Raw genomic sequence first — 15,452 nt, 5'->3', positions numbered from 1 at the left:
GAGATGCATAGCAATGTCCTCACAGAATCAAAGGGGGACACGATGATCCTGATGGAGATGCATAGCAATGTCCTCACAGAATCAAAGGGGGACACGATGATCCTGGTGGAGATGCATAGCAATGTCCTCACAGAATCAAAGTGGGACACGATGATCCAGGTGGAGATGCATAGCAATGTCCTCACAGAATCAAAGGGGGACACGATGATCCTGGTGGAGATGCATAGCAATGTCCTCACAGAATCAAAGGGGGATACGATGATCCTGGTGGAGATGCATAGCAATGTCCTCACAGAATCAAAGGGGGATACGATGATCCTGGTGGAGATGCATAGCAATGTCCTCACAGAATCAAAATGGGACACGATGATCCAGGTGGAGATGCATAGCAATGTCCTCACAGAATCAAAGTGGGACACGATGATCCTGGTGGAGATGCATTCTGGTTGAACAGAAAGAGAGCAGTAGGTGACTCTGAGAGGAAGTTTGGCGACACAACTATTAAACATTAACCCAGCCAGTGGGTAGTTTTAATGAAATAGTTTCCGACAGTGTTGCGGGGGGGCACTCCCTGTGACCTTACTTTTAACCAGAGGAGGAATATATCTGCAAGTGAAACAAAGGTGTGTCCCTAAAAGTCAGTCAGAGGACATACAGGACACCCCCGGCCGCTGAGAATTCAGTATGAGCGGAGTGGGTGTTTGCTTTGTGTTCGCACTGGTTTGTCATATCAGGTGTTCTGTGTTTTATCTGTGCAGCGGATCAGACGTTCAAAGGGGTATAACCAATACCAGTGACCAAACCCACAACCAGTATGGCGCTGGGTCAGATCCCAGAAGTGCACTGCATGCGTGCTTACATGCAGGACTTGCCATGGAAACTAGCCATCTATGCTAAGTGACAAGCTTAAGTGAAGCTACTACATGAGTAAGGAAAATACTACCAGAGATCAGAACTGACCAATCCATGGACAGATCACCTACACCCATGACTCCCTTTATCTATTAGAGCTGTAAAGAAATAAATAAAAAAAACACGTGGCAGTTTGTTACTATTATTATAATTACAGCATTTCTTGTAGTGTTAAAGAATGCTTGACCTCACAAAATTACAGACAACATTCATTAAAACCATCTGATGTTATCATTCAGATTATAAAAACAAACATGCAGCACCAGTGAAAAGTTTGAACACGCCAAGATGCATACAAAGGAGAGTGATAGTGTCACATGACCTGGTCACCTGACCTAAACACAGTATAAATGATTTTAGGGGAGTTTGAGAGAGGAGAAAATAGAGTCAGCCAGTCGCTGGAGCAATTGGGGTTATGGGCCTTGCTCAAGGGCCCAGTGGTGGGATCACTCTGCCGACCCGGGGATCTGAACCAGCAACCTTCTGAGTCCCACCCCACAGAGCTGCTCCCCCCTCAGCAACTTTTTTAATGCCTTTTTGCTCAATGCATAATCCATATATGTTGTTTTATAGTTTTGACGTATTTAGAATTATTGTAAAATGTAGAAAATAATACAAATAAACCTTATGTGGGTAGACGTGTCCAAACCTTTGACTTCTACTGTTCATGCTATTGCTGTACTAATGTATTCTTTTTGTGGCTGGTGTTCCTGTTATTATATGTATGTGTAGGCGCCTTACCATCAGTATGACAGCAGCGCAGTTCATTGGCCGTCCAGCCAATGAGCCAATCAGATGCCTGAGGCTTGTAGCTTTATTCCTGTAAGCGGCACTAATTATAGTGAGCAATGCCGCTCGTGCTAAAAATCTGCCAGGCACATCATCACATGGTGGACGAGGTGCTGAACCACCTGACAGAGTGGCGAGCGTCACTGTGCACCTGCAGAAAAGACACATATTTCTAGGACTACGAGACATTGCGGGAACATGAAGGTTCTCTTAGTGTTTTCTCTGCCACTTTGTTTTCTTTAAAAACAGGTACAAATTCTGCAGTGGTGTGAAAGCTGGATAGATCTGGTCATGGTCGGTATGAACACTGTAGGACCTCATCTGGCCTGTCATTGTCACTGAGGGACAGCCGTTAGTGTCACATCAGTCTGCTCTTATCAGTCTCCTCGTCATTGTGCGCATGCACAAGGAAATGAGATAGCAGGCTCTCTGAGTGCAAGAATCACACATAGTAAAGTTGTTTAAAAAGACAGTAGAACAGAATAATTAACATCTTTAAAACATTGTGCAATGTTGAGTATTCAGTTTGGGTCGGCTGAAATAGGAAGACAAAGCTTAAAATCACCCCATTTGTCCTTTAATACTGTACTGCTTCTTCTCCTTCAAATGTGGACCACAGTGACATTCTCCTGACAGTCGTCTTTAGTGCTTTGTGATCTTTGCATAGCTTCTTTAAAGGATTCGAAGGATTAAAAATGTTTGTTGTCATTTGTATCAGTTCAGTACAGAGTACAAATATGATGCTTACTCAGGTGTTTCCTGAAGGTTAGGTAATTCAACTCACAGTAACAGCACATACGATAATACTTAGATAAAAATCAAATATGAATATTTGAATATAAATGTGGATATGGAGATTTGGATGCAGCTGGAAGAATAAGTATGGTATGGATATGTACAATATTCATGCATAGCAGGATAAAATTGCACAAATATAGTGCAAAGCGAGAACCACTAGGAGTTCAGGGATGTAATTCTTGTGCGTACAGAGTAAGGAATGGTCTGAAGTGCGTTTCTGCTCCTAGACATTATTTAATGTTTTTCTCACAACAAAACCATGTTATTAACGGGGAATTCCACTGAAACCTGATATTTGTCTCTGCTGATTGCCCCTCATTACGTATGAGTTCGCACGATACACGGCTTCTTTTGTTTCCTTATTTAATAATCTTGCTGTTTTGATGCGTTGTTTTGTGCCCTGTGGGTTACAGTCGTAATGTAATAGTTTCACGCAATTCCCCGTGAGCATTTCAGCATCGTCTACACTAGGGGTTCCCCACCCCCGGTGCTGGTCTATAGAATGCTGGGGGAAGAGGGGCCACATCAAAAGGCAATTTACCTTCATCGTGGCACATCAAAATAGTGCCAGGATCAGATCAGAGGGACCCTGGCTTTTAATTTAATCTTCACAATATAGAAGTTGTTTTAGAAACATAAACAAAAGACAATATTAAACATACATGTTTGGTGAGGTCAGAATAATGCATTGTCATTATCCAGAGACATCAAACACAAATTGTAAGAAATGTCTTCTCTATCTCTTTTGGGACTGCAAACAGAACCAGGGAACCGGTAAATCAGAGAACGTGTTTCCTTCATTTTCGGGGTTTTTGGCGACTGGGATGGGACATGACCAGCAGAGCACAAAATAGGCGCATGAAACACAGAGGAAAAAAAGCACTATGGTTTGGGTGTGTGATTCGGAAGGAAGCAGAGAAGCCATAGCAGGATTCAGGATTTAGGTTTGGTGTCAGGAGTCTTGACAAGTTTCCTAGGGGAAGGAAAAACAAGACCCGGCAGTTCATATGCAATCAATAATGAGGAACAGGTGTAACACTCATAAATAATCTTGGTTTATTTACTGTACCTCCCCAGATGGGGCCTCCAGCGAGGGTTATGTCATTTATTATGTGAAAGTTCGTGTCTTGTGTTGCACGCAAATCTGTTACCCTTTGGATTCATGTAACATTTGGACTAGTGGGAGATCAACCAGGTGAATTTCATATTCCTGTGGGTGGTACTCCTCGTTCCGAAAGTACTTGGGGGCATTTTTATAGTGGTATTTGGATGATATCGTGATGTGAAGGTTCCTTATGTCTAGAAGGCTTTGGAGTGTATTACAGTACAGCGTCCAACCGGTGGGATGGATGAGTCAGTAAATCCTACTGTGCTGCTTGTTGGTGCTGAATGGATCGCCTGATGATCTGCCGACCATGCTGTCGAAATACTTTGCGGACACTGGATCACTTCTCGAATAAGCCCAGGAACACAAATGCATTCCAAAACAAACGGACCAATACATTCAACAGAGTAGACATGGAAATTCTAAGTGATGTCTGACCATTGTCATTTGAAATCTCTGTTATATTACACAGGCTTGTAGGAGCCTTTTGTAGGGGACAGTGTGTGGCTCTGGGGGTTTAGCAGTGTGCTTGTGATTAGAAGGTCGTCCCATGGTTAACAGAGCTGGTTCACTTTTGGGCTCTTAATCTAGGCTCTTATCCCCTAATTGCCCTAAGGACTGACTGACCGACCCTGTTTTCTCAATTGTTCACTTTGGATTAATGTGTCTGCTGACTTCAAAAGAACGTTTAACGTACGCATGTACGCTTCGGTGCATCATAGATCGGCACTTGCTTCAGTGTTGGAGTGTCTGTGCTTCATAATCGTGTTGCTTTGCTCACATTCAAGGCCCTGCATTGTTGGACTCTGATTGTTGCCCTGAACTTAACCTTTGGGTCGAACTCATTATGGAATTCTCTATTGGGCGTGAGGGCTTGTGGGTCTTCCGTTGCTAGGCTTCTAAACTTAGATTCAAGATTCAAGGTCTTTATTGGTCATGTGTGACAGCTGCTTTGGAATGATGGCATATTCAGCACACATGGTTACAAAATAACTAAAGACAGTGCAGAACAGTACAGACAGTGTAAAACAACACATTAGAACAGATAAATCAGGGCTATTCAAATCACGGTCCTCAAGGTCCGAGCCCTGCTGATCTTCCAGCCTTCCTTTACCTGTGAGCTGGTATGAAGCCTCTGTGGCCAATCGGAATCAGTAATTATTAAACCAACTACCTGGGAGCATTGAAAACAAGGCCTGGATTTGGATTCGAGGTCCAGATTTGAAGAGCCCTGAGATAGATCAACATGGTAAAAAAAAACAGTACAAAAACAAGACAGTATGCTGATTTAGTGACTGATAAAGTGCAGTAATAGTGCAGTGTGGTTGCAGTGTGGTTGTTGGAAATGCCAGGAGCTTGGAGAAGGAAGCGATTCTTCAATTTGGTACTCAGTGTTCTGGTGGTACAAACCCTGACACATTACTCCAAGTTATTATAGGCTTGCTTCCCTGCAAACATACTTTTTATAAAGTTTTTTGTAAGAATATTATTTATTCATTGCTCTATATGTCTGCCGCAGATTACCATTCAGAGGGACAGCGGGTTGGACGTGAGCTCCCCAAAGCACGGCAAGGTCGACCCCAGAAATGCCCCCCACGTAGGAGGGAACCAGTGGGCGGGAGGCACAGGTTGGTAGACTTCCCACAAAGATTGTTCCATAAGGTGTGATCGGACGGGATGGGTTTTTCCTGGGGATGGAATGTAATTAAAGCAAATAATTTTAATCCAGTCTGAATCTGCCGTGTCTGTCGTTATTATAGTCTCCAGAATCAAAATTCAGGAGCGTATTCCCATGTTCCCTGTATTTCAGGGAACATGAGCCTCCTTTGGTAATAGTTGTCCAGTCTAGGTGATGAGGTCATATCTGTGAAAGCACACCTCTTTTTTGTAACGGGAAACAGCATTTACTCGTTAAAAATAGAGCTTGACTGGGTACTCAGCTTTCCACATAAATGTCAACCTACAGCCTCTGCAAGGCTTTGAGTAGGTGCGGAGTAGTGCAGCAGAACTGAGTACGCCGAAGTATGGTAAGAAAGAAAAGGTTCCGTTTTTATTGTGTTTGATCAGCATGTTAAAGTGATAGGTCATAAAAATTCTGTTGTCATTTGCTTCCTAACTGGTGCTAGTGTCTCGGAATCTCTGGCTGGCTCAGACCGGCCATCAAGAAGTTCTGGAATTTTCCCGGTGGGCCGGTCTTGTGAGGGCTGGTCTTTCTTCCCCAACCCTGGCGTGATACAGCCTACATACCAGAGGCGCCCAACCTGTCCGTCGACCTCGGCATGTTTCCAGGTCGATGGCAGGAGATGATTAGCGGATAATGCTTTATTTCGTTGGTGTCCAACCGGTTGATTGTGATCGGCAAAATATACACCTCTCCCACCCCCCCCCCAATCAATTCCTAGGCTGCCAGTCTACCCCTCATCTTTGGTAATTTGGGGAAATTGCACATATTTCTTATCCCGTCTGAATCGGCCAGTCAAACCACATATCGAACCACCCTGGGTAAAACTAATCCCATCTGAATAGGGCTATATTCTAAATTATTTTGCAAATTCTCTTTGCAAAATAAGATTTTCTGTGATTTCAATATCATTTATTGCAGGATGTCAGCAATTAAATTTTTTGCAGTAATCTACAATTATATTTCATTGGGTCACTTCTGCTGGACTTCCGTTGTTTGCCTGTAGGGGGCAGAGACACGGCAGGACTCGGGGGGATGGGTGGCCCTTATCGACTGGATGCCGGCCACACGGTGTTCCAGGTGTCAGAGGCCGAGAAAGACGCTGTTCCGGAGGAGGTGAAGAGGGCGGCACGAGAGATGGCCCAGAAGGCTTTTAAAGAAAGGTACAGGCTTCTCCACCATGCCCACCTCAGTCATTCGACAGACACTTTTATCCAGAGCAACTTACAGTTGTGAAGGGGGCTGGTGCCTTTGGAGATTAATGGCCCAATGGTAAAATCACTCTGTCGACACTGCCGTTCGAACCGGGGACCTTCCGATCATAGGCATGGCCACATGACCCGCTGAGCCACACATCACCTCCATGTTAGTAGTGTGACCCAGTACAGGCCATGGATACATCTGCATTCCAAGTCCCATATCACGGTTCCCATTAAGTATCAGTGGGATGCTGGATCTTTGCGTTATGAAAACATTTCCAGCCGTTAAACACCCTGGGCGGCACCCGGCGGGGGCCACGCAGTGCAGGTTAATATGGCTGGCCCCCAGCAAACGGAGGGGAGACTCAGGTTTGCGCTGAAGCCGTTTACGGCCTCGCTGCATGCAGAAATGCCAAGCATGCACTGGGCCGGCCGCGATGAATGCGATAATTCACAGGGCAGGCTGCGTGACTTCGGGGCCCAGGGACGAGCGTCGGAGAGCACCCCCTCTGACCCGCCATGAAGGCGGCCTCTGTTCCCCAGCCGGGGCGCCCGGGACAGTCCTCCACCCCAACACTGCCCACATTATCCCATCCCCCGCCGCCCCGCACTGCTTCACCTGCTCTGTTTGCTGCCAGGGGCCCCTCTTCTGAAACCTCTCTGAAGTTTCCCCGTCCCTCTCCCCGCTGGCTGTCTGTCTGTCTTGGGTACCGTCTGCTACCATGTGACACAAATGGCCGTTGGCCAAGATGGCTCTGCTTCACCGTGACCAGAAATCTACAAATGCCGGCTTATTGTGGGGTGTCCCCTTAAAATGTGTGTAGAAAATAGACCAGTAGGAACTGATTCGATCAGATTAGATGAACTTTATTGATCGCAGGGGGAATTCTTGCGCATACATAAGTAAGATACATAGAGCACAGACAAATACACATTAGTCCAAAACAAGTAAATATTGAGTAAACAAATGAAAAAGTATGCAGCACACAAACAGAATTCTGAAAAACTGGAAATGTGCATTATTCTGCATCCTTCAGCAGAGCTGAATGCAGAAGATGGAGACTGAAGCTGTCACTTGTTTCACTGGATTGTACATTTCTCTGTTACATTGTGCTGTTAGCGGATGCTAGTTCATGCTAGCGTGATGTTTGTCATGTCCCTCATCTCTGTCACGCTGCCTTCCCTCTTTAGATCGATGTCATCAATAGGGGACACGCAAGGAAGCGGTTTTTTATCTACCTTCGGTTTGTGTCCACCCGCTTCTCTACTGACAGTCACTAACAGCTACAATAACCACCTGCTTTCTTCATTTGTGCAGCCTGAGTTCCAGTTAAACAATGTCAGTAAGCCCCCTTTCATTCCTACTGAGACAGTGGAGCACGATAAGGGTCCCGGAGTCAGAACAGGAAGGTGTTAAAAAGGCCACAGAGGAGGGGAATGAGGGTTCTGTCTGAAGTGTCATACTTTATTTTGTTAGCTGGTTCTCCAACTCAAACACAGTAACCACCTGCAGATTGGGTAATTCACCTGAAGCCAAGCAGGTGTGGTCCTGGCTATACGTGGATGGGAAGCCAGCTAGGAAGGCTGGGTTGCAGTTGGGAGAGGTTAGCCCATCCAGTGGTCAGTGTGGATCTCAATACCCCAGTGCAGTGATGGGGACACTGTGCTGTAACAATGGTACTGTCCTTCGGATAAGACGTAAAACCAAGGCCCTGACTGTCTGAGGTCGTAAAAGATCCCTGGGCATCTTTTAAGAGAGCGGGGGTGGTACCTTATTGCCCTGCCTAAATTGCCCACTATGGCCCTTTCAAATATGACCTCCTGGTCATTCCCTAAATCAAATCAGTGAATTCTCTCCTGCCCCTTCACCACGTTAGCTACAGTGTGGTGAGTTTACTGGTGCAGAATGGCTGCCGTCATATCATCTGGGGGGGGGGGGGGGGGGGGCTTCACATGTGGATGAAGTGGCTCCCCGTTACTTCTGTAAAGTGCTTTGGGTATCGTGAAAAGAGCCACATATGGGACAGTATTATGGGCTGGATGATGCAGCTCTGCTGTTCTGGAGAGGTGATAGTGTTTCGGGTAAAATTGCGACTGTTAGACCTGCACTGTTACCTCCTGGCTGATGTCGATTGGCGCCTGTTTCTGTGTCGTGAACCAAAGCCAACCAACATTGCGACGCCTACCCAAACTTGCCAGGCCGCACTGGACACCCTGCCCCCCCAGCCCTCCCCCCCCCACCACCACCACTAGGCTCCTTCACATTCCTGGAGAAAATGGCAGCAGCCTGTTCCTTCTGAAGCAACACAAGAAGAATCTGATTTGTTTCATCATTCAATCTGCTGAATCTCTATCACTGTCTCTTGTTTGAGTAACTTTTTTCCATACAGCTCAGTAATCTGAGAGTGTCATTTGTGGCAGAAATATTACTAAAATTATCTAAACTGCTGCTTTTAACTTGGAGGCATAACATTTTTGAATTTACTAAGTCATTCACTCTTTTGTTCCCTTGGTGCTATGTAGGCTGAAGGAGATCCAGATGAGTGAGTACGACGCAGCCACATACGAGCGCTTCTCGGGGGCGGTCCGGCGGCAAGTCCAGTCTTTGCGGATCATCTTGGACAGTCTGCAGGTATTACAGTACTTCAGTCCAACCCCCAGGGCTGCTGTGGTAAACCGCCTTGCATGGAGAACAGTTCCTCCCTCGCGGTGAAAGCTGTCACATTTCACGCCTTGCCATTGGGTGCTGTTCCCAACCCTGATTACACATGCTTGGTTCAACTTTTCACCCAAAGAAGCTTCCTGTGACCTCTGTAGAGGAAGGGCATGGTTAGATGTGTCATGTGTTCAGTCGTTGTGGCTCAGTGGCACGCTGGGCTATATTGTATGTGGAGAGATTTAGCTGGAGGAAGCTAGTTGAGCTGAACTGTGGATGCTGGGTTTTTCTAACCTCTAAAGACTTTTAAGTGGAAGTATTCAAAGGGAGTGCGCACACTGTGTCACTGCAGGGGAAGCAGGGAGTGCGCACACTGTGTCACTGCAGGGGAAGCAGGGAGTGCGCACACTCTGTCACTGCAGGGGAAGCAGGGAGTGCGCACACTCTGTCACTGCAGGGGAAGCAGGGAGTGCGCACACTCTGTCACTGCAGGGGAAGCAGGGAGTGCGCACACTCTGTCACTGCAGGGGAAGCAGGGAGTGCGCACACTCTGTCACTGCAGGGGAAGCAGGGAGTGCGCACACTGTGTCACTGCAGGGGAAGCAGGGAGTGCGCACACTCTGTCACTGCAGGGGAAGCAGGGAGTGCGCACACTCTGTCACTGCAGGGGAAGCAGGGAGTGCGCACACTCTGTCACTGCAGGGGAAGCAGGTGTTGTTTTGGCAGGGATGGCGTCAAGCTGGAAGTTGATCACGTTTGTGGTGCACGCTGGCATGCAGGCTTGTGCCATGGGGCAGCCTGTCTGGTCCCCTTCGCTTCTTATGCCAGGACCTAAAACTTTACAAGCATTTCATCTGCCTGAACCAGCGGTCAGAACAAAGCATTCAAATCCCTTCATCCCTTCAACATTCACATCCCTTCATGCTCATCTGTGGCTCAGAGAGACGCTGCTGTCCAAACATATGCCTACTCGGGTCTTTTTTTGACTCATTTCCAGCTAGACCGTGAAAAGATATGACTTCACCTCCACACCTGAGCCTGATTAGCTTTGAAGACTGAGCGCTAGACTCCTCCGCAGGGGAAAACACAAACAACAACAGTGGGAGACTGTTTAACACGGAATGCGTCATAACACCAAAAACCCAGAATACTGTGGTAGCAGCCAAGACTACACACCCACTTCAACCACACAAAAGGGGGTAAATTATTGGAGGATGGGGGGGGGGGGCCTTCATCCCCGCCAAATAATCACAACATGGGTAGAGACCTCAACCCCCCCCCAATGTTCAACCCAAAGTTATGCCCTTGCCCACACACATATACACAGTGGAGTATTGTACTCCTGAGCACTACTGAGGGTGAAATAAAATTAGACATAACTTATGTACAGTTAAATTTGTGAGTCATTTCCCTCTATGATACACTATAACAGGAAGGAAGTGACATCATGCCAGTGGGCCTTTGCTGTAATTACGTATGAAATTGTAACTTCAGTCCTCATACTTCATCCTGAACTAGTACTATAAAGTTCTTTAACTTTTAAACATACAACAACATGGCTAAGATATGGCGAGTGATTTTTTTTTTGTGTTTTTGCATGTCCAGACACTATACCTCACCTGTGTTATAGCACACACTCACACATGCACACTCTCACACACGCATTCACACTCTCACACACACTCACACACGCAGACACTCACACATTCACACTCTCACACGCACACACACTCACACATTCACACTCTCACGCACTCAAACACGCACATTATGGGCAGACGCTATGTAGAGACACAAATTCACCTACCTGCATGTTATTGATCTATAAAACGACGCTGGAGAAACTCTTCATGTGTAAACTCTACATACACAGAGCTGGGGTCAGGGATCAAGCCCCCAGAACTGGAAGCACGAGGCCTCGATGCTTCTGACTAAACCGCTGTGGCTCAGTGGGTTTGGCTTTGCCCCAGCATGGTCTTGGAGAAGCAGTCATGGGAAATGGATGAAATAGTTTTCCTTGTTTGTTATTTGCTCATGCTAATGATGCTTTTGATGTGTCGTACTTGCAGGCCAAGGGTAAGGAGAGACAGTGGCTCAAAAACCAGGCTTTAGGAGAACTGGATGATGCAAAGATCATCGATGGCTTGACGGGCGAGAAGGCCATCTACAAACGGCGGGGAGAGCTGGACCCTGAGGTGAGGGACACGCTCACAGCGGTTAGTCATGTGATCAGAGACCAGAAAGTGCAGCTGGCTGACGTGTGTAACAGTGTTTGTCTGCCAAACCCCATATGTGTGTGTGTCTGTGCTCGGACCAAGATTTCGGTAATCTCCTGTATGAATAAATATCGCATGGATGTTTAACCTGTGTTTCTGTTTTGCCGCATAGTCCACAGTACATTCCAGGCATTGTGTTGGATGTTGAAAAATTTACTAATGCTTTAGATCACCTAGAGACCAAGTACAGAAAGTTTCCTGAAAACACATTGCCTCACAATGCCCGATAGGCCCAGCCATTTGCCAGTTTTTTGAAGTAAAGCCCAAAGGAGAGAAATTTGAAACAAAAACTGGAATTGCGTGTTTGGATTAAGTCATCTTGCGATCGTCTGCTTTGCATTAACTGTAGAAACAAATATCTGTTTTTGTGCTGCAATGATACAAATTCCAAAGCTGAATTCATTTAATTATCAAAGAACAATTATGTCATGGTAGATTCCATTTAGCGAAACTTGCAAATTCAATACCTGCCAAGGCCTCGATCGGCCTTTAATAAGAGCCAGTCAGGATAAGCCTGTCCTTTAGGATGAATAATTTGCTTTGACGTGCTCACATACCTGCCATTCTTGGGCCCCCCTCTTGCATGGTTCAGTTCTTTTCTCTGGGGAGATTACAGATGTTTGCTGTCTGCTTCGCCGGCCGACTGTGGCACAAGCGGCACTTTTAAACCCGGCTCATGATTAAACAACGGGGCATCCCAAACTGTCCTAAGAGAGCCGCAAAGCTAGGCCTTCAGCGCTGAGAATCATCATTCTGCCGCATGCCTCTGCAGGCCTGTCTGATCCAGTTACATCCACCTCACCTGTGTCACCAGGCCTCCTCGGGGATGGGTGGGGTCTTACAGCCAAAATAAGCTACGATGGGTTTATTAATAAACCACAAGTTCCAGAAGTATCCACAAGTACCATAAGTAGTATAATTCCTTTATAATGGTATATTAATACCAAAATGAAACATAATTTTGCAAGAGAAATTCACACACTGTTTAGAGAAGTTGTTTATTCCAGTTACTACCCAATTCGAGTACTTTTAATAAACAGCACTGCTGTGTGCAGATTGATTTGTGTGTCGGATCATGTGTATGTTTGCTTGTGTGCCCTGACTAGGGGCTATCTGTGATTCACCGTGTTTCCTTATATTGGCCACAGCCTACTCATTGTCTGACTATGTTTTCTGTGCCTGAGCGTGTGTGCTTGTGTTACTCTCTGTATACTCGGTATCTGACCGCGTATGTGCTGCGGGTCTGTATACAAATGTGTACTTGATCACCTGCACTTGTATTACTCTGTGTTGCTCATGTCTAACCTATGCCTTCTTGACCATTTGTGCTTGAATTACCAAGTGTTACTCGTGTCTGACCGTATGTGTTCTTGACCGTGTGTTCTCTGTGTCCAGCTTGGCGCCCCCCAGCAGAAACCCAAGCGGCTCAGGCTCCTGGCTGACCTGTCAGGCAGCATGTACCGCTTCAACGGGGTTGACGGCCGCCTGGAACGTTCCATGGAGGCTGTCTGCATGGTGATGGAGGCCCTGGAGAGCTACGAGCACAGGTTCAAAGTGAGCAATGCCCCAATTCACCTCCCACCCATGCCAGCTTCACTAGCGAGGTGCCCCGTGTACATCTCTTCTGTATGCCACCCATATCATACATTTTAAGGTCCCTGCCGACAGGGACCAAATAGCAAACAAAAAGAGTCACGTTACCGTGGCGATAGTGCTGTTACTAAGACCGGTCACATAAACAAAGTTGGGGACATCCCTGTTGAGGCGCTAAACCGCAAGATGATTTGCTGACGCGATATCCCCAAAACAGCACAGCATGTTTAGGAGAATCGCCATGGGGATGCCGTTACCATGCTCTGCCAGAGGAGCTGACTCAGACCCGTGGTCCACTGAGCAAAGGCCTGGTCTCCTATTCCCAGTTTGACCAGTCTCAGCCCCACTGATGTAACCACCGCAGCTGTAAAATGAATCACATTTCATTCTGGAGTTTCTGATGTAACCAGGAACAACGAAACAAAAAGTAAACAGAGCAGACTGAACAAAAAAATTATTAAGCTTGATAGTAATAATATTGTAAACATAATAATAATTTTCATTTGAAACTGTGCATTTCTGATTGCACAGTAAAATAAAAACAGTTAAAACAAAATGAGGCTAAAAATTAGTTAGAAAAAGTAAAATAGCCTTAAGATTAAGGAGGCATAAGATTATGCAGGCATGATTTTCTTTTTTTATAAATGTTGTCATTTTAATAACATTTATCTTTTTATATTAAGACACTTCCTGTCTTTAGAGAATATTAACAATAAATGTAGCTGGTACAAGGTTCAGACTTACACTATGGTGGCACCTGATTCATTCACATATATGAATTTGTATTTGTTGAATGCAGAGGGAATTAGAAATATTCCCTCCAAGCCTGCCTCAGATGAAGGCCTGTTACTTCTGCACCTTAGGTAAATAAAGGCCTGCCTCTAATCCAAGCCTGCCTCAGATGAAGGCTTGTTACTTCTGCACCTTAGGTAAATAAAGGCCTGCCTCTAATCCAAGCCTGCCTCAGATGATGGCCTGTTACTTCTGCACCTTAGGTAAATAATGGCCTGCCTCTAATCCAAGCCTGCCTCAGATGAAGGCCTGTTACTTCTGCACCTTAGGTAAATAAAGGCCTGCCTCTAATCCAAGCCTGCCTCAGATGAAGGCCTGTTACTTCTACGGCTTAGGTAAATAAAAGCCCTGGCCGCTATGTGAGGAAATACGTTGTGTACTAAGATTTACAACATGCCTCAAGCTTCACACAGATCTGCAGTGCTCTTGCCCAGCATTACACGCCTGTAACTATGTTAGGGGGAGCTGTAGGAGGCAGGCCGCCCACCTGTCAGGTGCTGTTCTGGATGCTCTCCAAACCGTCCTGTGAGTCAGTGTCCTGTTAGACTCCACACCCCCAAGCGCCGCTTCACTGCCAGCCACCGTAGCTGCGGGGGTGGGGGAAGGTGCCATTCTCTCATAAAGTTGTATAAACATGCATCTGACATCACACACCTGGCTACCCCCCCCGAGGCAAACGCTGCCTGCTGGGGTGTGTTACTGCCACCAACAGACACGTGTGCACAGTGCCGTCCGCACAGTATCCTGCTGGGGAGGGACTGCAAAATCAAGATGTTTGCAAGAAAATGTACAGTAAAGGTCTTTAAAAGCTAATGAGGTGAAACTGAAATACTGTATGTCTGTGATATTATTATTCATAAACACAGTATCTTGTAGAAGCCCTACAAAAAAAAAACACTGCAGGTGTTTCTGGGTAATTTTCTGCCAATGCTTGGTGGTGTTTTTGCTCTTGGTTTTTGATAGATCTGCACAACCTTTCCCATGTTCTGGGGGGGGGGGTGGTTAGCTTCACTCCCAACTATATATATCTGTGTGTTCAAAGCAGATGAAGAGATACTGACCATGGATATTGGGGGAAAAAAGCAGCCCAGTGCCCAATGTACCTGCATGTAATGGTACACATGGGAATGGCCAATGAAGCATTGCTTCGTTTGTCATATTTCTCATGGACACAGTTAAAGTCTTTGCGTAGATTGTCTGTTGCTTTCAGGACAGAATGTCTCCTCACCTTCTCAAGGACGTCCGATGTCTTTATTCTTAGCCTGTTTCTCCACAGCCTCGTCCTTACTCTTTATATCACTGTCCCACTGAAAGAAAAGTTTGCCCCAGTTTTGTATTTTTAGTTGATTGAAAGTTCCTCCGGGATTTATCTGAAGTGATATCAGCACTTGCTTCTTTCCAGTGGAACCAGCTTCCCGCTACATGCCTTAGCTGCTGCTGTGTTGTGTATGTAATAGTATATTGGGTGTAAAGCACAGCTCTGGGACTGCAGGTGTAGTGTTGGAAATTTCATACAGGGTTTGAGATTATTTTAGCTTATTTTCCATAATGATCTCTGTCTTTCCCCCTACGATTGATGTGTTCTAATTATCGTTGATCAGTGTTCCGTTTACCCATTGCAGCCAATGGACTCGCTAATTTGTGTGGATGC

The 15,452-nt window shown here is 46.0% G+C and overlaps 1 protein-coding gene across 1 annotated transcript in view; it reads left to right on the top strand.

Annotated features, from left to right (window-relative positions):
• The window catches only part of vwa8 (von Willebrand factor A domain containing 8), a 73,795-nt gene that overhangs the window by 53,624 nt on the left and 4,719 nt on the right, over positions 1 to 15,452 (top strand). The window contains exons 38-42 of the mRNA XM_072697881.1: positions 5,124 to 5,232; positions 6,292 to 6,448; positions 9,008 to 9,116; positions 11,210 to 11,335; positions 12,812 to 12,970. Of these exons, the coding sequence (XP_072553982.1) occupies positions 5,124 to 5,232; positions 6,292 to 6,448; positions 9,008 to 9,116; positions 11,210 to 11,335; positions 12,812 to 12,970 (660 nt within the window). The remainder of the gene's footprint in view (positions 1 to 5,123; positions 5,233 to 6,291; positions 6,449 to 9,007; positions 9,117 to 11,209; positions 11,336 to 12,811; positions 12,971 to 15,452) is intronic.

The sequence above is a fragment of the Paramormyrops kingsleyae genome, chromosome 1, assembly GCF_048594095.1.
Source record: "Paramormyrops kingsleyae isolate MSU_618 chromosome 1, PKINGS_0.4, whole genome shotgun sequence".
NCBI classification, from domain to species: domain Eukaryota; kingdom Metazoa; phylum Chordata; class Actinopteri; order Osteoglossiformes; family Mormyridae; genus Paramormyrops; species Paramormyrops kingsleyae.
The sequence above is the reverse complement of the archived record's forward strand: the minus strand, read 5'-3'. Positions and strand labels throughout refer to the sequence as shown.